This window comes from Pempheris klunzingeri, chromosome 12, assembly GCF_042242105.1.
Source record: "Pempheris klunzingeri isolate RE-2024b chromosome 12, fPemKlu1.hap1, whole genome shotgun sequence".
NCBI lineage: Eukaryota > Metazoa > Chordata > Actinopteri > Acropomatiformes > Pempheridae > Pempheris > Pempheris klunzingeri.
The window spans coordinates 1,617,336-1,641,209 of record NC_092023.1 but is presented as its reverse complement, the minus strand read 5'-3'; the positions used below and the strand labels follow the sequence as shown (position 1 = coordinate 1,641,209).

Here is a 23,874-nt window from a genome sequence, read left to right as displayed (position 1 = left end):
GCACTCATTTCTGGGTTTAGGTTAATTGGCAGCCAAGGTTTCCATGGTAACAGTCGATGACAACCAGGAGATGAAGGGTTTGTATTTGACGAAACAATCTCATCACGAGGTCCATTTAGTAGCTCTACTGTACATTTCTATCTAATGTCCCACCTTATGGACTAACTCAAAGTGGGGGGGCTCCATCCCATTTAGGTTTACCACTTCCTGTGCCATCATCAATGTTATTATTAGCTTTACTAATGTGCTTTTATGAAACATTTCTCCTTTTTAGAGGACTGAACCTGTATCAGATATCTGACAGTAAAATTCATTGGAGTTTACATCATTTACTAAATAATATTTTTCTTATTCTCTCTAATAATCCAACAGTGCAGAATGAAATAGGTCCTATTAACAGTCTGAGAGAGAGTTTTTTTGATCTCAGGCGAGCTCCCCCTCCTCTTTCAGGTGATGGCTGTGCTGTGCCATGGCGGCCAGCCTCACTCCTGTGCCCGCTTCTTTAGTATTGGACCCCAAGTTGCTCTTGACGGCGTTTTCGCAGCAGTACGCCTTCATGCGATAAACCCGGGCCTTGTTTTTACAGCAGCCCATGGCACTCATGAGCTGGTAGGAGTCCCTCCTGAAAGCCTTGGTGAAGATCGCATAGAGGAAGGGGTTGGCACAGGAGTTGATGGGGAAGAAGAGGACCAGCAGAATCTTGGAGTTAGTGACTGTGATGAGGGGAACCTTGAACGCGGCAGAGATGGCGAAGAAGGAGATGGGTGCCATGCAGAGGAAGTCTGTGAAGATGAGCACGGCCATGCGCTTTGCGATCTTGGTGTCAGCACTTCTTCTGGGGAACTCTGGGTTTTTTACGGCCAGATAGATCAGCACATAACAAACGCACACGACAACGAAGGCACCCACGTTGAAGAGCAGGATGATTATGATGAAGGCCTGAGCCAGAGGAGTCTCTATGTCCATGGGTAAGCACATGCTGACTTTGGCGTAACTGCTCACACCAACCAGGGGCAGCATCCCCATCCCCAGGCAGATGAGCCAGCCGGCCGCCATGATGCTGGCTGCCTGCGTGAGCACCAGACGGCGCTCCATCTGCAGAGCGTTGGTGATGGTGTGCCAGCGCTCCAGAGTGATGGCAGAAAGGGTGTAGACCGACAGCTCCCCTCCAAACACAGACAGGAAGCCTGCAGCGCTGCAGCCAGGCCCGGTCTGCCACTCGATAGCATGCTGACTGTAGTGACCGTGTGTGCGCAAGTCGACTGTGGCTATCATCAGAAGGTAGATCCCGATGCAGAGGTCTGCGAAAGCCAGGTGGCACATGAGGAAGCGAGGCACCGTCAGCTTGTTGCGGCTGGTGAAGGACACCAGCAGCACCGTCAGGTTACCTGTGATGGCCAGCACGTTGATGAACCAAATGGCCACTCTGAGAAAACTAAAACCTGCAATGTCCTCACAGGGATTGAAAGCATCCGCTTCAGGTGTGCAAACCAAACTCGGCCGGGTCTGACAGAAGTCCAGTTCTGGATAGTGGAAGTTCACCTCCCCAAAGCCTCCGTCCTCCATGAACGGATCAACGTCTGAAAAAGCCGGCATGTCCATGACTACAGTTGTACCTGCAGAGCCTCCAATCACACGCTGGACCCTGATTTCAAAGCAGAGGAAGAAGAGAGTTATGATGCTCAAGGCTTAAACAGCGATGCTGTTTTGATGCTGCCAATAAAACTTTTCATTCACTGTCAACTTTGGTTTAACCACTGCAGAAGCAGGAATACATGATCATTTTTTACCTCCCTAGTGGGTCACTCTCATCGCAATATGTGGAGCCATTATTCCACGCAGGATTAACGGGAAAGTCCCTGAAGAAAAGGAGGGAAACTGTGTAAAGACTCAGTTCTGATCAGACAGACAGACACACCTGTGAAACACTTGTACTTATGGTGTATATTGTGCCGATGTTACAGCCCAACACTGCTAGTTTTATACTGCAATAAGTATGTTTTCTGTTTCTGGTGGAGCAGTGAGTGAAAACTGGAGCAGCAGTGGGGCAGAGCTGGCTGAAGTCATCAACCTGTAAAAATGGAAGTCACCTGTGGGCATTCCAGCTCAGCAGTGCACAGCAGTGACTGTTGTAGGTGAGGTGGGCCTCTCGGAGGCTCCACAGCCCCTGCAGAGGAGGAAGGCTCTTCAAAGCGTATGCAGACTGAGCGAACAACACCAGAACTGACTCCAGCCCCTGCGGGGGTAACTTTGCTAGAGCTGTCGCAGATACGTCCCTGTGAAACAACACAGGCGAGAATATGACTGCAGGGGGGTTGTGACGCTGCCTTAGAGCATCAGATCCATCTAATCCCTCATTCTAAGTACGCAAATTGCAAAGACTCTATTAAGACATAAAGAGCTTGTCTGAAACATCGTCCTCCCAATAAATCTAAGCAACAAATCTAGTGAATTTTAGGAGGTTTAAAATGACCACTCACAATACTCCAGGGCCCCTGGCTCCTTTGAAAGCATCTCTGTAGATCACTCTGAGGTTTCTATTATTCTTTAACACTCTGAAATGATAAAATCAAGGTAGTGAAGCGACAGCTAAACGCTGTGGGAGGAGAAAAACAACAACTCACATCATTCAGTCAGAAAAAGGAAAAATACAGCTTATCTATCTTTGTCCCGTTGAAGGCGTGGTCGTGTATTTCTCTGATGCCGTTGTTGTACAAGTTCCTGCAATCAGTCACAAGATTGTTGTGCAGAAAGGTGAGAAGTGAATGACCAACATCTGCTGCACTGTAAATGTGTTGTGAAGGAAGTTCTCACATCGTAACATATTCTTTTGTCATCCCCATGAAAGCATTTGGAGGGATCTCCAGCAGATACAAGTTGTCACAGATGTCCCTGCAGCAGCACAATGAAATGTAATATTATATGTTATTATGTGTGATGTGCTTTTTATTTTTACTTACTTATGTTCATTACTTTTCTTGTACTTACAAGATAAACTCTGATTCAAGAGAGTTGATAGATGTAATATCAGGAAACACAGTAATCCCAGTGTTGGAGATGCTCCTGTTAGTGTGTTAAAGGAGAGATTGATCCTCAGCAGTATTTAATAGAGTAGATCTGTCTAATATTCAAATGAAATAAACAATTATATAAAATGATAAAGAACATAAGTTTAAGTTCTATATTTCTCTCACAGGTAATGTAGTTTTGGGAGGTTGTTAAATGTCCTTCTGCCAATGTGCTTCAGACTCCTTGTGTTCTGGATGGAGCTACAAAGCAATGAAACACCAGTTAAAGCTCCACAGCACAGGAGTAACTCTGCTTCTTTCAATGGAGCAGATCATCACAGGGAACACTTACATTTCAGAGAGGTTGTGAAGGTTATTAAAGGCAAATGTCTCGATAGTTTCCAGGGTTACACTCTGAGCGATCTCACTGAAACACACCAACAGGTTAATCCAAAGAAGACGCACCTTTACATGCAGCACTGTTTGGTGTGCACACAGTGTCCTTCGTTTTCTGAATGGGTCAAACACTGAAATCTAATCTTTGACCAGATTTGTTAATGAGGTGTCGCCACAAAAACAACAGAAAGTCACAGATGGAACCATTTTACCGGCCATATCCATATTCTTACTCTGTTCTACTAGGAACAACAGCTGGAACAGTTTCATCATGACAACCTTAGTCGACTAATTCAGCGAATATTAAGGGAAGAACAGCACAAACTGGAAACTCTCATTGTAGTTACACAACAAAATGTCAGATTAGTTAAGACTGATACCCACATCCTCTGGACTCCTTTCAAACCATCAAAAGAGTAGCTCGAAATGGTGTGCAAAGACAAGTGGTAGAGAAACCTGGAGAAAAAAAGAGCACGGAGAGGCACAGTTAAGTTCAGAATATCATCTTATGGTAACTTATATAGTATCTTATACCACAGGGTTTAAATGTACCGGATAGGATGGGATAGCTACTGTACATGTAGGAGAAGAGAGGTTGTCTTAATTCACTTTGAACTAGCCAATAACAGCCAATCACACTGATCACATGTCTCCTTGTGGATCCACACAGTGACGTGTGACGTGAAAACACATAAAAATAAGGTTAATTTGGTGATATTCTAAAACACAGAGTTCCTGGAGTGGGTGTTGGGGCTGCTGGTGTCGTTACATGCATGAGGCCACCGGCCTTGGTGTCCCTGGACACTTATCAGGAGAGACTCAAGGTTCTTTGATTTACCAAAGAAGAGATCATGATTCTCCACCTTCAAGGCTCGTGACTCGAGCTCTGACGCCCAGACGGCCTAAAGACTGAGAGGGCGAGTGCCTACTTAGCCGTGTGAGATCAACTTGACATTTTCTTCACAGGTAATTAAGTTTCTCACATGCAGGTCCTTCTGTTCTCCACACTGTGACGCACTGTGGTGCTTTTGCTAAATGAGGTAAAGTATGAAATAGGAAATATAAACATGCCGACGTCCTTCAGTCTGAACTGTGGAGCATAAAGAAATATTCTATTCGTGTTCCTGTATTTTAATCTCATTACCAGGAGGTGCTGAGGTGCAAACACTGGCCAAAACAATAAAAGAATAAATAAAATAACACAACTGAGTCTCCTTGTCTTTAATGTAGGTCTGTACACACAGTTATATTTGTCAGAGCAGATGTCTTATTGGAAATAGAGGATGTTTTTGTAAAGACTCATTTTTCTTTAGCTCCTCAGATATCAAAATGACAGACCTCTCATGGTTTAGGTTTAAAGAAAAATAAAACCAGAGCCTGTCAAAAGACAAATGACGTATCAACACAAAGTAGGATTTGCTGGAGGACATTTGTAGATGTTTTTATGCACAGAAACAGAAACAGAGATGCTCCAAAGAACTCATGACAACTGTGAAACCTCTTGTCAGTGGGGGGGACATCCAGACAAACTACTTATCCTATTTATTGATAGTGATCAGATTTTTTCCATCAATACTGACACCAGGTCTGCTTCATATGTAGCAGTTATCATTACTGTGCTTGGCCAATATATTTCTTTTAGACTTGGAGGAAGTGTTTGGAAAATGTTCCAACAAGAACAATCAGTCAGCTGTGTGCTTTAACTTCAGTTATAATATCTAATCAATTATGAAACAAATGTGAAATGTGTAACTGTCAGTTAAGCAGCCCCGCATTTAACTTCATCTCAACATGTCACCAAGCCGGCGCGCTCTTGGAACCTCGCTCCATGCGTAAATACGCACGGAACAGTCCTGGTAACACCTTTATCAGAGCAGTTCGTTGCCTAAAAAAACAGATGGAAATCGATCATATCTGTCACAATGATGGTGCGAAATGCATTAACAAGCATAGACAGACTGATCAGTTATCAATCAACATTGGCAAACTTTAAAACGAACAGCTCCAGTCACTGAAAATGTCTGATATCATGTCTCAGCTCGCTGCCAGATCGGAAAGTGTATCTCAGTATTTCGGACTTACAGTCTTCTGTCTCTGTGGTCCATCATCCGAGCTGAGCCTTGAGTCACATTGTTGCATCTGATGTCGGTGGAGAGACAGCGGCAGATCCCCGGACACACGAAGCCCGAAGCGCGCTGACAGCCAAAGAAGAATAAAGCGGACAGCAGCAGGAGCGCAGGCAGCGGTGTCCACATTGTTGTGCTGTCTGGAAAACGCCCAAACACCCAGAGAAGCTGGGATGTCCAGTGAAGGCTGCGTGTGTAGATGTTTGGCCCTCCCTTATGGTTTTTTTTTTTTTTTGCTGCAGCAGATCGTCACTCTTAAGGCGTGCAGAGGGGGATCTCAGCGACCTGATGATCCACTTCTCATCAAGGGGCTCAAGTGTGGCAGATTCTGCTTTGGGAAGCAGCTGATAGTAAAGTCAGACGTACCTGTTGTCCTTTGGTAGTTGAATTTCACTGGTTTTACACTGTGCTTGTGCAGTTTGTCTTTATATGCATGATGAGGAGGTTTACCCTGAACTTGGCTGATGAGGGAGATCAAGGAACAGCTGAGACGCACAGTCCCAGTCCGCCTGCATCAAGTGGACAGTCGACCACTGAGCCACTAAATGTAAATGATGATAAATAAGTTAGCAGTAAAAGTGCAGGTCTGACCATCAGGAACAATGTGGCGTTCAGTGTCTTTCCAAAGGACACGTCCACATGTAGACAGGAGCGTCAGAGGAGAGACCCTGGTTTTACAAGGTGATTCAATGACCCCTCGTTCACATTATATTAACTGTCTGTGTGCACAGATTAAATAAGGACTGAGGAATGTTCCTCCCTCAGTGCAAAAAGCAAACACCAGCCCATCAGTATGAGCGTATGAATGAGAAGAGTCAGATCACAGGGAACATGGAGCTGTGTGTCTGATGGATCCATCACACTCGTCTCTAATGAGATTTCACTGTTGAATAAATACAACATGCTAGGCCATAATATTTTCATGCATGCTGGTATTTAAAGTAGATTTTATTATTGCTATTATCTCTGGAAACAGCAAGGCTGCATCTTCAGCGCTTAATGTGTCCCTCAACAACTTAAATGTTTAGATTTTAGCTTCTGCTTTCCATAATCTGTGGTTATTATGGTGGGATTCTAACTTATGAACAGTGCACATGAGAAACCTGACTCCGATAAGATGACTGCAGTCTCCAGGATGTTTAATATTCATCATTAGTCTTAGACGAATCATCTCGCTGTTGTGTCTCAGAATGAAAGTTTTCCATTTTTCTTATGTGTGTAGCTGCTGTTTCACATTTTCTGTGAATGCACCAGGTGTAAGATGATGCTCGATATAAACTGCTGTGTGTCTGCGGTCTGCAAATGCTCAGCAAGGTTTTTAAGGCCGGGCTAATTTGTGATTTCCAAATGTAGCAGCATCCCACTTTAAGGAAGAGGACTGTTTGTGTGTATGTGTTGTGTTTTCAGTGCCAGTCTCTCCTTTTGATTGTGCTCCCTAACTGTGTGTGTGTGTTTGTAATTACAGTCTATTAAAGGATAATTAGAATAAAGATTTCTGCTAGCATACACATAAAAAGCCAAGTCAGCGACTCTTTCCCTCAGGAGGACAGTATGACCCAAAGTCAAAAGCCTCCCTTAACTGAAGCTATCTCGTTTGGCGCCACTTACGTTCCTGATAAAGACAAGGCAACATTACACAGCCTTGACACACAGAATGTCTTTACCGGATGATTTGCTGAAAGGATTTGAAAACATGGCACTTTTAGGCCGACAGGACTGATGAAAACCTCAGGTAGAAACTTTTTTTTGATCTTTTCCAGCAGGTTGATGCCGGACAAACTCCATGTTTACACACAAAACTTTGAGGAATCATCAAATCAATTATTGTGAGAAAAGTAAGATAAAGTAAAACATTTATTTGCTGAAAAAAACTTTCCCCCTCTCAATTTTTTAATCAAAATAATCGTGTTTGACACCCAATTTCTTTTGTATGGGCTAGCCAATGCAGAAGTTATTCATGGAATTAGTCAAAACACTCTCTGCACTAGATAAGGCAGTAAAACTACCAAGCATGGTCATGTCGGGAGGACACACTTTTTAAGGGTAACTTGTCTTCTGCACTGACTGAGCTCACTGGGTCTCACTCTGTCCTTGTGTTTCCACTGGGTGGAGACAAAGCGACAGGAAAACAGCAGCAGGGAGCCTAAAGCAGCGCTCACATTGTGCCTTGTATTTTGAAATAATCAAGAGAAAATGTGAAAGTGTTTTAAACAAGTAAATTGGCCAATAGTGGCAAATAAACACTCTTAAAGGGCAGTTTCCAAATCACATACAGGGAATACGTATGTATTCTCTTAAACCTGAACAGGTTTCAGGTTTAAGAGGGGTTTTGTATTTGAAATAGCATATTCTGTAAATCAGTGAGTGTCTGCTTCTTTTATTTAATAGAAAGTTTCAAAATAAGAACACAACATGGCTGCTTATTTGGCTCGTATCATTTAATGTGTTGATTTTGTTATTTCCGATAGCTTTGAACGCAGCAACACTTCCGGGGAAGTTCGGTTGGTGACGTCACCCTAAAAATCTGATCTGAGGTCTGTTATTGAAACACCTCCGCGGCGTTCAGGGCCGACACGGACAGACTACAATCTGATTCTGAGTCAGTACTCGACAGAAAGCGTCGCCCAGGACGACAGGAAGTCAAACTTGCCACTACCACGATCACAACTTGTTGTCATAACCAGAACACGTACGGTAGGACTCAGATAAACCAGAGCTTCGGGGTCTTTTTTGGCCGTTTTGCCTGCTGTTCTCCAGCGATGGACAAGCTTCGTCGTGTGTTAAGCGGCCAAGAGGAGAATGAAGAGTTGGGTCTCACTGCACAGGTAGCTAGCATCTGTAATGACAGCAAACGCTGCTAACGCTAACGCTGTGGAAACGGACAAAACTGAATAAAACAACATCTCTTTGCCAATTCTGTTTTCCTTTCTGTGACCCAGCGTTGCTGCTCGGATATCTTACCTGTCATTAATGTTGCTGTGGTTTTATTTTTCGTACAGTTAGCTAGTAAAATATCAGTTTATGCTAGCTTAGCCTCTTAGCCGTTTTGCTAACAGCTAGCAGCACTGTTTCATTATCGTGCTAACTGTCAAACTCCTCTGTCTGCATCTGTTAAACTGTATGTGTCTGTTTATTTGCACTTTTTACACGCCTTCACGGTGAGGAGGAAAAGAGGTAAGGTGCCCACTTGCATGTGTTTAATGTTACGTGATGTGATGGCACTTTTTAAACTTGCTGCAGTTAAAAGTTTCATCATGCTTGCAGTTCTGCATTTCTTTGCAGGTTCCACTTCACTGTTTTGTTGGTTAATTTGCCTAAGTACAGTGAGTCATGTTAACGTCCCTAAGATAAAACCCTGTAGCTGGTGGTGTCTGCCTGGCTGCAGCCAACATGGTTAAATCATTAGTAGGAAGTGTGTGGGTCTCTCTGCAGGTCATTAGGTTTGTCTTGTGACATCCTCCCATTGTTCTCACCAGGTCCTTGATGCCAGCACCCTCAGCTACAGCACCAGGGTGAAATGGTTCTTCATATGCTTTGCTGGAGGCATCCTGTGCTCAATACTCGTGAGTGTCTCAGACCTTTACGATGAAGAGGCAGATTTTATACAGACGAGAAAGGAGAGTGCTCATAACTCTGTTAACACCTTCGCCAGCAAGATACATTCCTGTTGTTTTGCACTTGCAGATTAAAGCGACTGGTACACGTCACTTGTACTTAATTAACACATGAAGCTTGCTTAAAGTTTGGAAAGAGCAGCAAGTCTCAGCTTGTCGTGTGTAGTTTGCAGTTCAAATGAAAGGAAGTGTCGTCTCAGGCGGTGCCGGCTGGTAACACTGTGAAACCACAACGTAGAGATAATGCACACTGACGAAGCACTCACACAGCCTCTGAGTGTCGGCCCGGGTGGTGACAGTCAGCAAACGACATAATCTGTAGGTGTCTCCGCTCATGTGCTTTAGAAGTAAGCGGTGCCTGTGTCAGCAGTCAGATGCAGCTATCTAAATGCACTGATATGACCACGGTAAACAGTAGCAGTGCACACTCCTCCAAACCTTAAACACCATGTCGGGTGTGTGGTTGCAACAGAATTAAAACAAACAGAACATTTATTGTGGGCAAAAATAAGTAAGAGGACTGCTGATCTGTGACTGCTGGTGTTCTGTTTGATTCAGTGGCCTCATGGCCGCCAGAAAAATTAGGCACTGAAATAAAAGTTTCCCTCAATAACTGTTATATACATGTATGTCACTGTAAAACTTTAGACAGCACAGAATTACTAGTTTGTATTTGTTTGTTTGGTTTTTCCAAGAACAAAAATCACATAAGATGTTAGACCTCAGTCTTACTAGTCCAGGATTCATTTAGCTGTTAGATAAAACTGTTTTCTTTTGTCTTTTACTCGTTGGTTGAAGTGCGGTGAGGTTATTCTTTGTGGTTGACAGATTAATTTGCTGTTCTTCCAGGGTTCAGCTCTGCTGTTCGTTCCAAATGGGATCAAGCTTTTTGCCGTTTTCTACACGCTGGGGAATATCGCAGCTCTTGCCAGGTAAGACTTCAGTCCAGCTCACATTAGCAGGTCTGAGAACTGACATTTTTTTGATGTATTTTAGTTCACCGGTGTGTCAGCGCTGCCAGGAACACAATCAGTCCGTCTGCCGCACCCTGCCAGAGTCATTCTGGGCACAGCCACGCTTCTCTGAGGCTTGCTGCTCGGCTTTATTATGATGAACAGTGGTGACTTCTGGCTCCGCTCCAGGCTGTAGGATTATAGCCAAAGCAATAATCTCCATTATTTAATCAGATTAGCATTAGTATAATTAGACATTTTTAGTATAATTCTAACTTAAACAAACAGAAAACAACCTTTACAAGCACAATAACATGAAATCTGCTCCAGCGTGTAGCTGCAACTTTGTCTGGGAAGCAGACTGTTGATCACTGCATGCAACAGAGGAGGCGCTCGTTATGTTTATTTAATTGATAATCATGCGATTAATTCTGCAGCAATGCATCTTAATTGTATGTTGCTTGAAAGACGGTAGAGAAGTAGGCAGACAGAGCTAATGCTCACTGGTCTGTGTTCCCTAACTGTCTGTTTTGCTAACGGTGACTACGAGCGGACCAGACATTAGCGTTTATCTCCTATTATTATTCCACAGCCTCAGTTTTCTGTTTCTATGCGTTGAGTAAATGTTGTCTGCTATGTGTAGGAGCACACAGGGATGAGTCACTGCAGGGCCTCACACAGGCAGGGTCTAATCAGGTCTAATCTTTCTTCATTATTCTAATTTACACAAACTCAAATTTGTAGCTGAGCACAATAGAATTAAGTTTGAAGTGAAAAGTTTTGTAGTGTGGTTCAGCCAGTGTTCCCAGGATCTGCCTGTGTGCTTAAACAAAGCTTCCACAGTGACACATATAGACGTCGTCGTATCCCTGTTGTCTATAAATCTTGATGTAACTGTCAACCAAGATCAGGAGTTTATCTTCACTAGATATCAGCAGCATATTGGATTTTCCCCCGTTATGGATGATCTAATCTAGATAATCCAAGGTCTGAACATAATCATGACTGCTTTGACTTCTTTGACAGACAGTGAACTATTGATGAAGGCTTTTTTCAGACAGGGCAGTGTCTATTTTCAGGTATCATATGTCCAGAAGGTTTAGATGTGTCAAGAAACTGGGTCACCCTCTGCTTTCATAGCGCAGGTTAGCGATCCAAAGCAGCACAGTGTCACATCTTACAGATCTTAAACCCATTTTCATCTGTGTGTGACTTTGACTGAAGAAGATTACACAGACACCACTGCTTCCCTCATTTTGCCCCCGCTAGTGGAAGGTCATGGCCCAAACAATTGTCAATAATCTGATCCCCTTTTGACAAGCATCAAAATGTCTTGCTTTGGAAAAGACATTTGGAAATGCTGCATTTCATTTGCATATCTCTACTTGACAGCCTGCTAAAGTGTGAATTTGGTCTCTTTTTTTTTTTTTGTTGCTGTTATGTAACCAGAAAAGATCAAGCTTTAAATCAAACTCCAGCCAATGACTTTGACTCCAAATTCTCCAGACAGATCTCTAGACGTATCGGTAACGGCTTTAGCGGCGCTGTCATCCTCCTCCCCGGTCGGCAGCAGCAGCAGCCTGTGTGTGGACATCATTAGTGTCTCTGTCACACGGAGCGTCCGTCCCTCTCTGCTGTCCAGCAGAAAGAGCCTGCGTCAACACAGACTGCTCTCGTGTTTCATCTAACAGATGTGACGCAGACTCCCTCTACCCACTCGGGCCCAGAGCTGCGTGCCTCGTCAGCGGGGAAAGCCTTTGTCTCATTACATTCACTGACGCCACGCATGCATCATGTAGGAGGTTTTGAATGTGTCATCGTGGTGTTGGCCATGAAATATTTACCCCCGAATAGCTGCACAGAGTGTGAATGTGATTACGGTGGTCACATCATCCTCAGTGAGTGTAAATGTCTTTGTGTAGTTCTGAGAACAAGTTTGGGTTGTGAGGACTTTCCTGCATTGTGAGGACAATTTGAAAAGGTTAAGACTCATTTTAAGGTTAGAATTGGGTTAATGTGAGCATGAGGGTTAGGTAAGATATTTAGCTGGGATGGTTAAGGGTTAGTGTGTGTGTGTGTGTGTGTGTGTGTGTTCACATGTAAAGACTATTCAGAAATCCAACAAAAAAATAAAGTTTAAATACAGAAAATTCATCTTCAGGTGCTAAATTATGGAAAAGAGAATAATTTTTCGACCCAAGATGTTCAGTAGATGGACTTCATCATTATCACAAAGGTTGCTGAAAGGGGAAAGAAGGCTTTTTCACCTGCACCTTTACTTTAGACCCTTTTTTATTGTCTTTACTGATGTTTAAAACGTGTCTGTTCGACAGCACCTGCTTCCTAATGGGACCACTGAAACAGCTGAAGCGCATGTTTGAACCAACCAGACTGATAGCCACCATTGTTATGCTGGTAAATATGAATATGTGTTTTACTTATGTAGCCTGATGCTTCGCTGTATCTTCATGTTTTATCTTAACAATGTTTATATGAAAGTAGTGCAGACCTTTGTGCCGTATCTCTTCTCTAAAATATCACCATGTCTTTCTTTCTTCCTCCAGCTCTGCTTCATCTTAACACTTTGTGCCGTGTTTTGGGTACGTAGATAACACACACGTTTACAGTCTTGATTGTTTTAGTTTCCAGTTATTACAATCACGGTTTTGTGCTTTTATTTTTTCTTATAGTGGCATAAAAGAGGACTGGCTATCATCTTCTGTATTCTGCAGTTTTTGGCGATGACGTGGTAAGTGTGACCGGACACGTCTCCCCTGTAGTACAGTTGGCATTTGCTTCACTCATCACTGACACCTCCTCAGATGGTGTCCGTCTGTCCGGGAAGGAGAACTTTGCTCCAGCTGCTTTTGCATTAAGTGTCGATGAGTAATGAGTTGAGTCCATAACGCTGCTGATGCTTTAAGATACCTTTCGAGCGCAGAGATCCTCCGGTGTCGGCGTAAAGGAGACTTACCGCTGAGTTTGCTCTTGTTTTTTTTTACACTGAACCAAACAGTGAAGGCTAATTTCTGCCCCGGTGTGTGATTCTTAGAGAGCGCACCGGCTTTCCTTAAACTTGCTGCTATCGCCTCGTCCACCTCTGAATCTAAAATCTGAGAATAAAAGGTGAAACTAGGCGTCAGTCATCGTCACGCTGCACTTTCAGCAGCACGTCACCACCAGTTTCAGAGCGTCGTCTCTTTTCAGGACACTTCAGGCCTTTTTTAACTTTAAAGAGCACATTTCCTACGTTGAGGTTTTCATGTCATGAGAATGAGATGCACTATGAAACCTTTGATCAGATCGGTTTGCCCTCGTTTCCCTGAGCACTCGGTGACATCTGCTTGACGTACCTGTCGAGTCAGACGTGCTGTAAGAAGACGAAGAAGGTTGGTAGGTCAGTGTGTCTGTGGCCTGTAGAGGAAGAGGATCAGCACTTAAGAGATTTGGAGACAGACGGGTGTTTTCCGTCGTCTGTGTTTTTGACACAGACGACAAAGTCTCTGTCGGGGTCACTAGAGTCAGCGGTCCAGCGAGAGAGCACGGCCTGTCTGAGTCCTTAATCAGTCTGATCATTTGTTAAGGTGTCCACGACCTGAGCAGTTTTAATAACACGTGTTTGATATTTACTCTTAGATTAGTGTCCACAGGGTTATTTGTCAGTTTGTCTGCTATCAAACTCATTTGATAGTTTCCTGTTTCAGTGTGAAAGCTTTAATCAGCTCGGTTTAATCAAAAAAACACACAAAACTATTTAGTTCATCAAGTAGTCGATCTGAATAAAGCCTCAACTATTCAGTCAATTGGTTAATTACACTGTAAGTGGAATATCTTTTGTGTTTGTATTGGAGTTACTGATCACAACATTTAATTTAACATAAAAATTATTGACTGAATGAACAATGTCAGTACCTGTGAGTGTGTGTGAACGCCCCCCCGTTAACTCAGGAGGAAGTCGGCGGACAGATATCAGTGCGTCGCTGAGCGGGACGGCGTCACTGCCTCGTAGCTTCGCTCACTTCCGCTCTGCCTGCGCCTTCTCGGAGGCGTCACCATGGCAACCACAAGTCACACATCTCAGGCTCATTCTCGGCAGACCGGAGAGGAGAGGAGATGGGGGGGGGGGACACACGGCACGGCACGGCACAGCACACACTCCCACACACACGCTCAGACATCTGTGTGGTTCTGTAATAAAAGCGTTGACACACACACACACACACACACACACACACACACACACACACACACACACACACACACACACAGGCGGGCAAAGTCCAGCCTGTGAGGCGACCGTGTGACTCACTGCAGTTTAATGAAACAAAACGTCGCCGACAGCTTGGACTTGACTTGTTTGCTCGGTTTAATTATTTAGTTGTCGTGTTGCTGCTGAACAGGATCGACGAGGGTTCCTGCTCGCTGGGGGTCACATAAGATGTCAGTCAGGCTTCGTTAATCATTCAACCAGATTCCTCACATGTTTTAAACGAGTCAGGAGTTTGATCAGGGGATTTTTTTTTGTTTCCTGCTCGGCTTCTGCTGCTCTTGGTGTTTGGCTTGTCTGGAGTCATTAGAGCAAAGATTACAGCGAGCCTTATTTATTCTCCATCACGTTCACTTAATCTCCCCGCTGAGCGACATCAGAGACCCCTCGGTCCAGCCATCGCTGCTTCGTGCAGCATTTCAAACTCGTGCTTTACATTTTTGCAAGTTGCTCACCAAAAAGCCGTTATCATGCTGCTGTTAATCCTAAAACTGTGCGTTGCTCTGTTAATCTTTAATCTCTCCTCTCACATCATAACAAACCCATGACGTGCAGACTGGCTTCAGTGAAACACACTTTAAGTTTAAGTAAAGATCATTTTCCAGTCATCATGTTGAATTTGTGTAATGGTGAATGTTTTGGTTGTACACTAATTCCAACTTTGAATCCATTTTAGGGGAAAACTAAGAGAAATCTATTACATAATGAGATTAATACTGTTTAATATTAAAGTGCTTATTATTTACAGTCAGTAGCTCTAAAGTCTCTAAAACAGTAACTCACTCTCCTTTGTCTGTACTTTTGTCTTGCAGGTATAGCATCTCCTACATTCCATTCGCCAGGTAAGACAACATGATTATTCAGTTAGTTTTACCTGCAGTGGCCTTAAGGTGTGTGTGTCTGCTACTGAACTCACTGTTGGTGTGTTAGAGCTCAATAATCCCTCTTTCTACCAATAACACTGCGCTGCCACGAACAACAGACTAGCGGGGACACATTGAGTGGCCCTTCAATAAAAACATGTTTTCATTTACCTCTAAACTCTGTTTGCCTCCACCATATGGCTGTAATCCCCCCCCCCCCCCTCCACCACCACCACCACCACGACTAGTGTGGCCACTCACTGCCCAGCAAATGGCAGCTTGTTGTTTCTCACTCCTCTGTGCTTTATCCAACTGATCCACATGAAATCGTCTCTTTGAGCCAGATTTATGAAAACATTTTCTATCTTTCCCCCATCGTAGCTTTTCCATGACTTGTGTTTTTTTTTTTTTTTTTTTTTTGTTAAACTCCACAAGGTTAAAGCACAGAGTGGTCTCATAACAGTCTTTCTGTCACGGTTACTTGTTTTATTGAAGATGATTTGGAGCGTAAGAGCCTTGAATTCTTTTTTACATTTCTTCTCTTCGCCTCTCAAACTGTCCCACACGTTGCTCCACCTGAGCCAATACGTGAGGTGTGATGTTGTTTTGTCGGTCCAGCTGTAAGCAGCGTTATGTCTCATTTGGTGAAAGGTCCAGAGCCTTCCCCCCCCCTCCCCCCGCCCCCGTGCAGCCCCCCCACTAAGTGCCTTGTGTGTTTGGGCGACCCTGTAATCCGTCCTGACAGCTGAGAGACGTCCTATAACCACCCCGACTTTCCCCTCCCCCCAGCCTGAACGCCAACAACAATACGTGGCTGAGACAAAGCCCTTTTCCTGTGCCACCCTTCCAGAAGCCACATTCCCATGGAGAAGCCTCTCACTGCTTTGTTCTGCACACGCCGTCTTCTCTCCTAAAGCTCCTTACTTTAATCCAGTTTTCATTTCATTTAGATTTGATCATTTGGCGCTCTGTTGTCTGTCAGTGACGTATTAAAAACCATCACACTACCACCCCCACCCCCCCCTCACTCAGTCCTGTGTGTGGTCAAACAAACTGTGATAGTCGGCTAACCTCAGCCCCACATGGCCAGAGACCTGATCCTTTAATGTGGTTTACCTTGTTTCCTATTTATAACCTCTCCTGCCTGAAACCTGCTGCATATGCACTTCCCACAGTGCTCTGGGGCTGCTGCTCCGATATTTAATCAGAAATAGGATGGGGGGGGGGGTGATCATTTATTCATGAAGTTTTTGGGGAAGTAAAAATAGTATCCTGCCTCCAGTGAGTGTATAAAAACAAACCTGAGGCTGTGACGGAGGTAGAATATGAGGATTGTGGTGTTTTTTGGTTTTGAACGCCGCCGCCCCCCCCCCCCCTGCTTATGATCCCCCCTTCTCCTTTTAACCTTGACTGGCTTCACACCTCCTCCGCCGAAATTCGACCGTGGCTGCAGGCAGAGTCTGCATAGCAACACACACACACCGGTGGCAACCGCGCGGTGCTGCTGCGGTTACCATGGCGACCGCTCGTGTTGCATCATCCCTCAACACGGAGTAACCTGGAGAAGAAGGGGAGCCCCCGTCACTCCGAGCGCGCGGTGCTTCCCCCCCGCCAAAACACGCTCACTTATTCATGACCAGCCCCACCCAAGGCTTTTTTATTTGTCACTTTTAATTTTGTCCACATGACGGAATTCTTCCTCTGCTGTTCCTCCATCCCTTCTTCTTCTTCTTCTCCTTCTTCTTCTTCTCTTCATTGTTTGTGTTGTAAGACGTTTTGTTTTCTTCCTGCAGGGATGCTGTGATGAAATGCTTCACAACCTGTCTGTCTTAGGACGCCGTGGTCCACAGTTCAACGTGAAGACTGGTCCCAATATACAACCTGCAAGAAGAGTTCTGTAAAATACTCCCTTTTGTTGCTTGTTTATACTTTATATCTCCAGGTTTTTACTACGGCTCTTTCATACTGTGAACTCTTGCTTTTTTAAATCTAGCTGATCTATAACCAGATTATTACGCTCTTTTGCTTTTGATGTGAGTGACATGAGTGCCTTTAATATATTTAAAGAGATTCCTATATTTTCAGAGGATTTTATACCATCTTCGTGCAGGGAGGTTATTTTCACTTTGCTCTACATTGTAATTGACAACACAGATGCCTTAACATTATAAATATCTATATTCATGTGTATATAAAAGGAGATTTATTGACCAACCAGGCGTATTTACATCTTAAGCAGTTCCATTTTCTTCAGGGTTTTAAAAGGCGTTCTGACTTCTAACAGACGAGCAGTGTTAAAACATATTGTCTGTGTGTTTCTGTGTGTGAGGCACTGATGTATGAAGAGGCTCTCAGATGCTTTTCCATGTTTATTTATGATTATTTCCCTTCAGGCGATCCAGGCATTGCTTCACTGATCTTGCACTGGGATATATGATATCCACGGCTCTTTTGAGGGTTTTTTTTTTCAGCTAAAGAGATTTAAAAAAAAAAAAAAAAACCAAGCAGCTCCTGTCTAGTCTGTTAGTCCTCCATGTGTGTATGAACACACCTGCCCCCTCCCCCCACCCTCCTGAGCTCATTACATTAACATGCCTTCGTCCTTTTTAAATTTGATTTCCTGCCAGATGCAGCAATGACCCAGTTAATTACGCTTTTCTGAGCATCGTGGCTTTGATGTGACCTAATAACCCAGTATAGTTTGCGCCGGGTTCCCTGCATTGCTTCGGCTCGATGGCGTAGCCTTTGAGGATGCCGTTGTCATGACAACCTCCCCTGGAAGATTCATAACCTCGGCCTCCCCCCCCCCCCCATCTGTGGCGCAGATGTTCACATTATCCTGATGAGGATAATGTGTTTTTATATGATTTTTAGAGAACACCTTGGACCGATCGGTCGAGCTTCTCTCACCACCGTTTGGGTCCAAAGTGGGAAAATGATTTAAAAGTGTTAGTCAGTGTTTAGACGGCCCCGTGTGTCAGCTGCAGGGTTTGCTCAAGGTTTCACCAACATGCCTCCAGGTTTTCTTTCTTCTTCATTGCTACTAAAAAAAAAAAAAAAAAACCATTTCACTTCCTGTTGTGCAGCCCCCACGGTTTGATTAGATGCTTGTGTAATGTGGTGGTGGATTAGCAGGGGCGAAATCTCCCCTCAGTACAACTTGTTCGACTAACTTGGCAGAGACCCAGCAAATCCTTGAGCTATTAATCTTGGGGACAACATAATTCTGTGGAGCGAAGGCAGCGCGGTTGTTTTTGTGATCGGTTTCCTTCGCCTTCGCTATTTTTGGATTACAGCGAAGTTTGCGGGTGAAGGGGAAGCACCCTGACCTCCGCAATCTGTCAGCGTCTCCCAACTGCTTCCTCTTCATTACATCTAATCCATTGTTATGTCAGAGAGGAGAGGGATCCCAAGCCACAGCTCCATCGGCTTAATGATCCAAGTCCTCTCATAAAAATGAACAAATGACTTGGTCCTGTGTTAGTTAGAGAGTCGGTGAACAGATCTTTGGTTCAGTGCTTTTAGAGATACAGTTTCAGAAACAGCTGGAACAGCAGCCAAACACAAAGCATGTTGTGGGCACAGTGTGACACACATTTAATGTTATGCATCATTTCCTGTTTTTAAAAGCAATTCATTTGTTACAACAGTTTAAATTATTCCTAAAAGTGTGATTTCCACACGGGGATCTGGTGACCTTCATGCTGATCTGCTGAGTGACTCAACAGCAAAACGTTTTGTCCTGGAAAATGTAAAAGTCCTCCAGCAATATCAAATAAAAGGTTTAAAAACTAGATCTGGGCGCAAGCATTGATTTCCTCTACCGTCCGCTCTGAGGGAGACAAACCGAACACACCGAGGCAATTGTGGAACCGTCTGCTGATAACGGCAGAAAGGAAGAGAAATCAATACTGTGGACCATTTGTTTATTCCCCCTGATGCCTTTCATGGGCGACACGGCTGGAAGAACAGCGGCTAATTGACATTTGAGACAGTTTTGACTGAAAGGATGAAATCAAACTGCAGCTCACTGAGCCTGCGACACGTTCAAGGACACAAACTGTGGTTCTGTTCCATGTAAAGCTGCCGGAGAGTGGGTCACACATGATGCTGCACAAAACAAGCTTCCAGTTAGTCGTAGTTTTAAAAGGAGAGTTTTACTATGAGTTTGACTTCTGAAGTGCATCTTCGTACAAATGTAGGAAGTTTAAAAAAAAATGTTTAAAAGTTATTTAAAATCAGGCAGAAAAAGTCACATTTAAGAAACCCAGACTTGTAATTACAGCATGTAGGCCACAGTGTCCACTTAGGGATTAAAGCACAACTTCTGGAAGATTGTTAATGTTCATCAGGCTGTGTGTGTGTGTCTGTGTGTGTAAGTGTGTGTGTGTAAGTGTGTGTGTGTGTGTTCTTGTACCGTCCTACATAGTGAGGACCAGAACCTGATCTTCACCAGCACAGTGAGGACATCTTGGCCGGTCCTCACAACTTCAAGTGTCCGTTTGAAGGTTCAGATTTGGTCTTAAGGTAAAGGTTAGAATCAGGCTTAAGTTAAGGTTAGAGTCAGGCTTAAGTTAGGGTTAGGGTTAGGGTCCAGGGAATGATTATGTTAATGAAGTGTCCTCACAAAGATAGAACTACAAGGATAAGTGTGTGTGTATAAGTGTGTGTGTGTGAGAGAGAACCGGTCCAACTGGAGACCAGCAGGTCCAGAGGAGCTGTGAGGAGAGACGGTGGGGGGGGGGGCCGTGAGGTGTCTCATCTCTTCGGGGAGTTCTAGGAGATGATGGAATGACATCACCAGCGCTCCTCCGTGGCTTTGTTCGGCGCTGCCGCTGACCACGCCTTCCTGCCGGCTCCACCATAAAGCAGCCAGCCTGTGTGTGCGCGCACCAGTTGAGCTCCAGTCTGCGCGGACAACAGGTGCACCGCAGCCCCCCCGGTGGATGATGCCCGCAGAGCGCCGCGCGTCGCTTTGCGCACGACTTCTTCAGCCGCACTTTGAGCACTTGCACGTTTTTCTATCCTGATCGCTTCCAGACACAAAGATGCCTTTTCCGCCCATCAGCCTCCACCCGCGGATCTCCTCTCCTGGCAGGGAGCTGTTCGGGAAAAAGAAAGCCAACGGAGTGCCTCCTCAGACCGAGCTCACCAGCAAACCCGGCAGGGAGAAGGGGGGGTCCGACAAGGAGAAGCAGGCCATTTCGTGGACGTCGGCGAATCTACGGAATCTGGGGCGAAAGGCCCAGCAGGACAAGAGTAAAAGCCCCCCAGCTCAGCAGGCGGGTGCCGGCCAGGAGACCCAGGGTAAATGCTCCTGGCTGGCGGTGCCCAAACCTCAGGACTCTTCAGAGGGGGTCAGGCGCTCCAGCTCCATGGACTCCAGCAGACACCTCCACGGCAAGGACGAGGCCAAGAAGGAGATCCAGTTCACGCTCAGCCTCACCCCTGAAGCCATCCTCGTCATCCAGAAACGGAATCTAGAAAAACAGATGATCGCGAAGCAGCAGAAGTGCTGCGCCTCCGCGGACTTTCGGCACAGGCGAGTGTTTCCATCCAAGAAGGCGCACGGGGGGGGCAAAGGCTGCGCTCCTGTCGCCAAGCCGGACAGCGCAGAGCAGGACATCACCGCCATCGTTAAGATCTCTCTCCTGAACGATCAGTACAAGTACGATGATGTGGAGTACGAGGAGGAGGACGGGGACGTGGATGAGACGGTGGTGAGGAAGTGTAAAGAGTGGCTCAAAGGGGTCGAAAACGCCGCCGCTTTGGGAAAAGTGGACAAACTTTCTGCACTCCCGCACCTTAAAGGCTGCTGACACCTGACTTCTGCTCTGTCATTTTGTCCAGACAAGCAGACTGAAGACACATGATGTCAGCCTGGTTTCATGGCATCGCAAATTTGAGTAATTTGTAAATTAAATGCTTGCAAATGAGGAGGGAGAACCCCCCCCCACCACCACCTCCACCACCTCCACCCGTCTGCAGAGGAATGTCAGTTTGTTACGGAATTAACTGCTGAGATAAAGAAACCATAAGAAGTATAATTAATCCAGATTATAACCGTAGATGAGAACATTGGAATAGGAGGAAATGTGGCATTCACTGACCTCAACAAAATGGGACTTTAGCAGCGCTCCTCCTGCTCCACAGGGCCGATGCTCTGCGGGCTGAATGCCTGTCCAGTGTTTTGTTGAAGAACTGAAAACCTTAATATTCTCGTCCTTTGCACATGGGTTCTGTTTCCAGTGGATTGGCAGAGAGGTCTGCGTAAAGGACCGCTCCTTTGTGTTGGAGAACAATAAGCTGTCAACAACCAGAGGGCTTTAAACGCGCCTGCTGCTGAAACCAAACGGGACTGTTCATGTGTCCTCTCACCAGAGGCTCATATCCTTTGTAGGGATCTATCAGTGATGTACAGTATTTAAGATTTGCTAAATATTTGTACTGTCAGACGTTTTCTCAGCTGATGATTTTATGCCATTTGAAGTAAAATGTTTGTTTTTTTAAATTATGCAAGTGTCACCGACCCTCTTAAATCTTTTCAAAGCTGATTTGTGTTGTGCCTCTTGAATAATTCTGTTACATGATGCTGATTTGCAGTCATTTGGATTTCTTTTACACTTCTGGCCAGTTCCCAGGCTGTTTTTTTTTTTTTTTTAAAGGCTCTTTGTTGCCACTGTAGCTACCTGGGGCCATTTGGGCATTAGTGCTCTAAGCTTCTTAGATTTCCTGTTAAGCAGGGTTGACCAGTGTGCTGCAGGGCCCAGGTGCATGATCCCCTCAGGAAATTACCTCCAGTCTGCTTTACTTACTTACTTACTAACTTTATAAAACGATGCATGTGGCTGCAAGAGCAGAACAGTGACGCTACCAAGAACTGAGTGACTTGCAGTAACGGTGCTCCCACTTTGAACTGGCCGTTTAATCCTGACATTTCCACACTGATGTGCCACCCACTGAGCTGCAGAGCTTCATGTGCTGCTCAGCTTGAAACAGCTGCTCAGGGACCAGGTGGAGAAATGATCAGCAGCAGCAAACAAACACTAGAATAAAAGAGAAATGAAGCCATAAAGAGACATTTGGCTTTTTTTCTTGGTTCGGTTCAGTTGCTCACATTTTATTGTATCGATCATTAAACCTGAAACTTTAAAGGACACAGCAATCGCACACGAGCTTCAGACACAAATCAAATCTTCAAGCTGCATGTAAACGGTGTGTATTTGTGTATTTAAGCTTCTCTGTAATCAGGTTTAACTCTTCTGCATTGTTCTCTGTAACTTGGTAACCAAAGTTTTACCACAACTTGAACAGAGGAGACACAGGTTCTGAAGCTCAGCAGCAGCTGGTGAGATCACCTCCACCTAAATATCCTCAGGTAACATTTGTCGTTTGATATCATTTGGAGATTTGAGGTCGTTTTCAGGTCAGCAGAGTGGATTCCTGCGATGTGTTTGTTCAGTGATCCGTGCCTGTTTCCTCTGTAGTGGATTTGAAATGAGATCTGAGAGCAAAGAGCATCAGTCCAGCTGTCTGCCCTCTAAATCAGCCGCACACCTGCCACCTGTAGCCGTCCGCAAGGTATTTTAAATAACCCACTCATCAGCACTGACTGTTTCCTCACTTTCTTTTCTGTTTTCCTGCTGAGTGTCGTTTTATTCAGTGACTAATTCATCAAACATGTGTCCCAGTACAGGTTTTTTATTGTGGTCCAAAACAAACAAGCTGCCAGAATAAAGCCTCTTGTCCTGAATAGATGTTCCCTGTCAATGTCACAAAGTGCGTTTATTGTGCCGTGTTGCAGACTGAAATCATCGCTGAGCCGCTACAGTGTGTACCAAGACCCGTTTGGTTCTCCATGATGATATTATCTGCTGGCTCAGTGACCCAAAGTTGTGTAATCCTCCACTATTGTGTCATTTCAATTGTGGCCTTGTTTACGTGCCCCTCTCTGGTATTCACTGCTGTCTGATGGAGGCCTGAGGCCTGAGGCCATGAATGTGCCGTCCTGGGGGTGAGAGCAGCTTTATTGTGCCTGAAGTAGCTCAAATACGAGTATTCAAGAGGAAAAGTAGAATTTAAAGAAGCAGGAACTGGCAGCAGTTGAGACGGTTGGCTTGGTTACTTCCTCCAAACTGCCCTTCAAGGTCTCTTTCTTTGCTGTAGGTTTCTCTTTTCAGCTCTGTGTTTTCATCCTCTGCCACAAACGGCCTCTGTTTACACCTGCAGCATGCTGTGTCTTCTCTTTCTGTTCCTGCCCGCCGTGTTTCAGCTTCAATCCCATCTGAGTAAAAGCAGAAAGGAAATGCGTGCAGACTTCTGTGCTCACTCTCCTGTCATGTCGGGCGTCAGGCAGGGTGACGTGGTACAGCGGGACAGCTGCATTCTCCTCCACTGATTCATGGTGGCGGGGAGCGCAGATGGATGCTGCCTTCACTCCGTCACTGACACTTTGCACACAGCAGTGAGAGCAGAGGACTGCAGGTCCCTCCGCTCTGCCACGACAGTGTCACTGTGGCAACGCAGCTGATAAATCCTGCGTGTCCTGCAGCTTTTGTGAGAGAAGACAAAGCGGACACTTCCTGAGCAGCCTCAGCCCATAAACTTTGGTAATGTGGTCGTTCAGTGGCAGCCTGTTAACAACGAG

General features: G+C 45.0%; 3 protein-coding genes across 3 annotated transcripts; 2 read left to right on the top strand and 1 right to left on the bottom strand.

Annotated features, from left to right (window-relative positions):
- Positions 1-423: 423 nt before the first annotated feature.
- Positions 424-5,659, bottom strand: lhcgr (luteinizing hormone/choriogonadotropin receptor). The gene is made up of 11 exons (XM_070841565.1): positions 5,487-5,659; positions 3,789-3,860; positions 3,361-3,435; positions 3,195-3,269; positions 2,989-3,063; positions 2,815-2,892; positions 2,653-2,721; positions 2,481-2,555; positions 2,091-2,276; positions 1,791-1,859; positions 424-1,645 (listed from the first exon to the last, which is right to left on the bottom strand). The coding sequence occupies exons 1-11, from the start codon at positions 5,657-5,659 to the stop codon at positions 424-426; spliced, it is 2,169 nt and encodes a 722-aa protein (XP_070697666.1).
- A 2,505-nt stretch (positions 5,660-8,164) lies between these two features.
- Positions 8,165-19,021, top strand: sft2d1 (SFT2 domain containing 1). Its single transcript, XM_070840923.1, has 8 exons — positions 8,165-8,355; positions 9,007-9,093; positions 9,994-10,076; positions 12,431-12,512; positions 12,662-12,697; positions 12,788-12,846; positions 15,177-15,206; positions 17,021-19,021. The coding sequence occupies exons 1-8, from the start codon at positions 8,290-8,292 to the stop codon at positions 17,058-17,060; spliced, it is 483 nt and encodes a 160-aa protein (XP_070697024.1). The 5' UTR covers positions 8,165-8,289; the 3' UTR covers positions 17,061-19,021.
- A 1,245-nt stretch (positions 19,022-20,266) lies between these two features.
- Positions 20,267-21,111, top strand: prr18 (proline rich 18). Its single transcript, XM_070841529.1, has one exon. It carries the CDS (start codon positions 20,276-20,278, stop codon positions 21,044-21,046), a length of 771 nt encoding a protein of 256 aa, XP_070697630.1. The 5' UTR covers positions 20,267-20,275; the 3' UTR covers positions 21,047-21,111.
- Positions 21,112-23,874: the final 2,763 nt, after the last annotated feature.